At 41.4% G+C, this 4,823-nt stretch overlaps 1 protein-coding gene across 1 annotated transcript in view; it reads right to left on the bottom strand.

Moving 5' to 3' along the window:
• The window catches only part of STOM (stomatin), a 6,909-nt gene continuing 2,086 nt past the window's right edge, over positions 1 to 4,823 (bottom strand). Inside the window, exons 3-7 of the mRNA XM_009998940.1 lie at positions 4,247 to 4,319; positions 3,284 to 3,366; positions 921 to 1,124; positions 290 to 424; positions 1 to 210 (exon numbers count right to left, since the gene is read on the bottom strand). Coding sequence (XP_009997242.1) covers positions 16 to 210; positions 290 to 424; positions 921 to 1,124; positions 3,284 to 3,366; positions 4,247 to 4,319 — 690 coding nt within the window. The 3' untranslated portion in view covers positions 1 to 15. The remainder of the gene's footprint in view (positions 211 to 289; positions 425 to 920; positions 1,125 to 3,283; positions 3,367 to 4,246; positions 4,320 to 4,823) is intronic.

Below are 4,823 nucleotides of genomic sequence, written 5' to 3'. Positions count from 1 at the left end.
CTCCTCCCACTCCACCTAGTGATTTGCACCTATGAGCCCCTGCAGCATATTTACAGGCAGTGGGAAGACAATGGTGGAATTCTTTTCTGCAGCAATGGTGGTCAAGGTCTGCAAATAACGGAGCTGAAGAGCAGCAGGGGACTCTGTAATAACCATAGCTGCCTCTTTCAGGGCCCTGGAAGCATTCATTTCACCCTCAGCTGCAATTACCTGGGGAAGCAAAAGGAATAAAATTAAATAAAAAAGCCCACTCCACTACAAAACCAAACCCACATGTTGATGTTATTACCTTGGCTCTCGCCTCCCGGGCAGCTTCTGCTTCTGCAGCCATTGCTCTCTGCAGCTGGACAGGTAACTTCACATCCTTGATCTCCACACGTTCCACCTTAATGCCCCAATCATCTGTTGCACCATCAAGTGTGGCCTATTTAAGGCAGGACAATTCAGTTAAGCCATCTGCCTGGCTGCAAACAAGTGTCCATATTTGAAGAAGTACCAGTAAACCAAATTAATTATTTTACAGTTCTTGGGTCTTTAAAGGCTTTGGTATTTATATTATGATAATTATAGTAGTGTAACTGTTGTAAACTGACAAAAAAACCCCTCAGAGCTTGATTAATATATTGAAGGAATTCCTTGGCACAATTTTATTTAACAGCAAAGTATTGACATAATGACCCAGGGCAGCTCTTCTCTCCTGTATCCCCCATTCCCACTTGCTAACCCCACTGGTCCATCATTGCTTTAGTCACTCTTTATTCCACAGAACGCCATCCTAGAGGGCTGGTAGAGCTTTGCCTAAAGCTCCAAACCACAACTTGGCTTGTCACTTAGGAGGTAATTTAAGCCCTGACCCACAAGTTATCCATGGGATTGCTGCTTAACTGACTGATGGATTGCTTAGGGAAAGCTGCTCATACCTGCATGCTGTGGGCAATTTCTTCACGATCAGAGAGAATCTGAGAAAGGTTTTTGGTCCCCAGAACGTTCCTCAAAGTGGTCTGTGCTAAGAGGCGTGTGGCTGAGTCAGCATTGGTTATATTTGCTACAGCAAGGGTGGCATTTTGAACTCTGTAATAAACCACTCCATCCACATTAATTGTCACAGAGTCCTTGGTCAAGATCTAAAAAGCAATGGGGAAAGCATATGATATTCTATAAATACAGGCTTAATTATTATGATAATTATATACTTGTTTTACTAGACAAACCCCTGGTTTTTCCAGGGTAAAGCAGCTGCCTTGAAAGATCTCACACATGTTGCATGTGAACATGCCTAAGTACAGATGCACAAGCCTTCCAGTACAGCTAGGTGAGGCTAAGACAGAGTATGGGGTTAGAACGCTTCCCACTGAAAAATAAATGCCATTAGTTTTGCCATAATGTTATTTCTACCTCACTTCTCCAGAATCACAGAGAGATCCGCAATTCAGTTCCAGGATAAAAAATAACATCTCAGTTAGTGTTTTTTCCATAACACAGGTAAATGCTAGAGACTCCAGCACAGCAGGGGCTGTGCAAAGTGCTTTATAGAATTGCAGAACCTTTGCAAAAAAGGGTGTCAGTATATAACGAAGCTTAGAGGAACAGAGAACTGGGACCGTAAGACATTTTAGAAAAGACTGGAAGGTTTTACTGAAGTGTTGGTTTAGCCTGTCCCAACATCTGGGTGTATTTCAGCTGCAGGGGTGACAGCCTTCCTTCAACAGTTAATTAGAAATGTCTCTCATTATCTAGCAGTTCATTGTCCCTCTTGGAGGTACTTCTGATTGAAATGCCGCCACGTGCTACTAAATGAGTATGTGGTGATTCCTAGACAAGTTGCAGAGGAAATCCCAATTTGTGAACATCCTCAGAGCTAGATTCAAGTGATTTACTGAATTTAACACTTGTATGTTCAGCAAAAGATTTACTTGAAAAGATAAAGACATATACTCTTGAAGAGGGTACACCAGGAAAAAGCATTAATATTAATTATACTTTAAAGTTAAGTTGAGGAGATTGAAATATGCCACATGGCCATGAGCAGACGTGCTAACTCCATGTTAGACAATTACTAGTATATTATTTGAGGAGAGTGACATGTGAGTTACTTAACTTCCAAGACTCACCTGTTCTGTCCTTCCCCACCTATTTTAGCAGACTTTCCGTAATAGCACAAGATAAACAAAGAATGAGTAGCATGCACAGAAATCATCTTGTACACAGAAAAATATGTGTCTGCTTTTACCTACGGAGCACAAACCAACCTAAATCCATAAGTATAATTTAATCAAGTCAAAAGAAAAAAACTATAGGACTGATGGTTTCACTAATGGCACAGCAGCAGCTGCAAGCAGATTTTGCCTGGCAGTGATTAGATTTCTTCCAATTACCCTTTAGAGGTACCATGACAGTTGCCATTTGTCTGAATCTAGAAGTAATGATGAGAAATAAACCCCCTAGCAAATATGACAGGGAACAGATGCACCAGATGGGTTGTGTCAAGCATCTTTGTCTTACAAAATGCACCAGATACAGGAGGGATGCAGTTATAATCACCAACATACAATTGTTCACTAACTTATTTTTAGGGGGTTTCTTGTTTTTTCTTCTTTGGTTTTTTATCCAGGGATTTGGCATCACTGAGTTCAGCTGGCTTAATGCTGGGCAGAGATTCTGCTAAAAAGAAATTAAGATGTCCAAGGAAAAACAGGCCAGAAATAAAAGGCAATTCCTTGTCCTTAAGGACCTTCAAACTGAAAGGCTTTGGATGGCATGAGGTGTGGGACACCTTTGCACTGTTCCTGTGCATAGCAGGACATGGTAGCAACGTGCACACAAACCCACATAAGGGAGTGGACCATTACCCTGAGCTGCTATTAATAGCATTTGATGTATACACTCATTTCATCCCATTATTTTAGCTAATCTCAACATCCAGATAAATTGGCACAGGAAGGATCTCTGCTGCTTCTGGAAATCTTCCAGATTTCACAGAAACAATTAAAGAATGTTGCACCAAGTCCAGCAGTCTTCATTCCAAACCCCTCCCATTCCAGCTCCTGGGCAATATTAAGTTATTTGTTCCTTAGAGTACAGGATAATTTGTGTTCCTTCAGGCATCTTCTCTTATTGAATTATATTGCTGCAGGATATATGTATTCTTCACAAGACATTGAACCTGCACAAGAAATCTACATTAAAACTACGTGCTACTCAGTACCAAGAGGGGGAAAGGAAAAAGAAAGTGCAAAAAATTCTGCAAACACTTCAGCACATAGAAAGGCAAATGCAAACTCACCTCTTGAGGAGGAATATCAAAGGAGATAGTTCTCATATCAACTTTGGTGAAGCTGTCTGTGCAGGGTAGGACAAAAAACAAACCTGTACCAAAAAATTTGTTGAAGAAGATGTGAAAACAGGTCATGAGAACAGCCACAACTTAGTAGTGACATAAGCTGAAATCCAGCCACTGTAGCTGGACAGTCCTCTTTGTAACCAGCTCAGGAGCATGTTCATTAGTGGCTTTCAAACCAAGATAAGATTATCAAAACAGTATGCTGAGAAACTCCAATTTATTCAGGTCTAACTTGTTTACATATCTTTAATATTTGGAAGAAAACCCTCAGAACTCTTAACAGCTCCTTTTGAAAATCTGTCCCACATCGTTACTTCTGGGGCCTAATTCTGGCAAGCAGAAGCTATTAACCTCCTGTGCTGGTGGATCAATCACTGCAATTATTCAGCTTTGAGGCAATGGGGACGTATTGCAAAACCTGGATGAAAATGACAGAAGAAGCTACTGCCCCTTCCTGTCAACTCTGGGCAGCCTGAAACCAACGTTCTTTCAGGTCTCACCAGAACTTCTGGCGTACACAGGGAAGTTTTCAAAACTGTCACCTTACACAAGAGGAACATTGCACCAGAGGAACATTGCACCAGAAGAACATCAAGGCTTTCAGCTTTTAAAAGTGATATACTAAACTTCTTTTTTAAAACTGTGCATTTGATGCCAGTATTCCTCCCTTTATGTTCTGTGCTTTTGGTTCCACCTGAGGACCACGCATTAACAAAGGAGATCTGGGAAAGGCTGGCAGATAATTAGGTGACCATCTTCTCCACATAAAGCAACATTGCCACTTACTGGAAGCTGCAGAATTATTGGGAAATCCATTCACCACTTTTAAAGCAACGTCTCGGGACAGCTACTGTTTTGCCAATGACTTAATGACAGCAAATGTAAAGAATCCTCCCCAGGACATACCTGGTCCCTTTGCTCCCCCCTTCACGATGCGTCCCAGCCTGAATATGACGGCTCGCTCGTACTCCTTCACAATCTGTAATGAACAGTTGGGTGTCATCCAGGGCTTTCCAGAAGCCACACAATGGATTCCAAACTATGGTTACACACTAGTTTAACACAGTCTTGAGTCTCAAATATAACATGCATTTCTATACTGGCTGCTTTTGAGAATTTTAGCCTGAACTGCATTGTTAAAAAGCAAAGAGCAAAAAGAACAAGCAGGACAATATCGCTTCAGACTGTGGCATCATCTGTAACCAGCAGAAGCAACAGCTCCTCATTTGGGCAGGGCCAAGCACTATCAGCAGCCATGGGGAATATCCTGGCAACAATAAAGTGCAGTATTTATGACCCTGCAGAGATTTTCCAGCTCTAAGTCCAACGTGGTGTATCAGCCAAAACAAAGCAGGAGTTATCTCCTCTAGTCTGGAAACTGAAAACATCAAGCCCAGAGTGATCACAGATGACACAGTCTATACAAATCTGTCACATATATGTATGAACCTATATATTTACACATATACATATCTAGGGAAAG

This window comes from Chaetura pelagica, unplaced genomic scaffold, assembly GCF_000747805.2.
Source record: "Chaetura pelagica isolate M959 unplaced genomic scaffold, ChaPel_1.0 scaffold405, whole genome shotgun sequence".
NCBI lineage: Eukaryota > Metazoa > Chordata > Aves > Apodiformes > Apodidae > Chaetura > Chaetura pelagica.
This window is presented reverse-complemented; position numbering and strand designations above follow the sequence as displayed.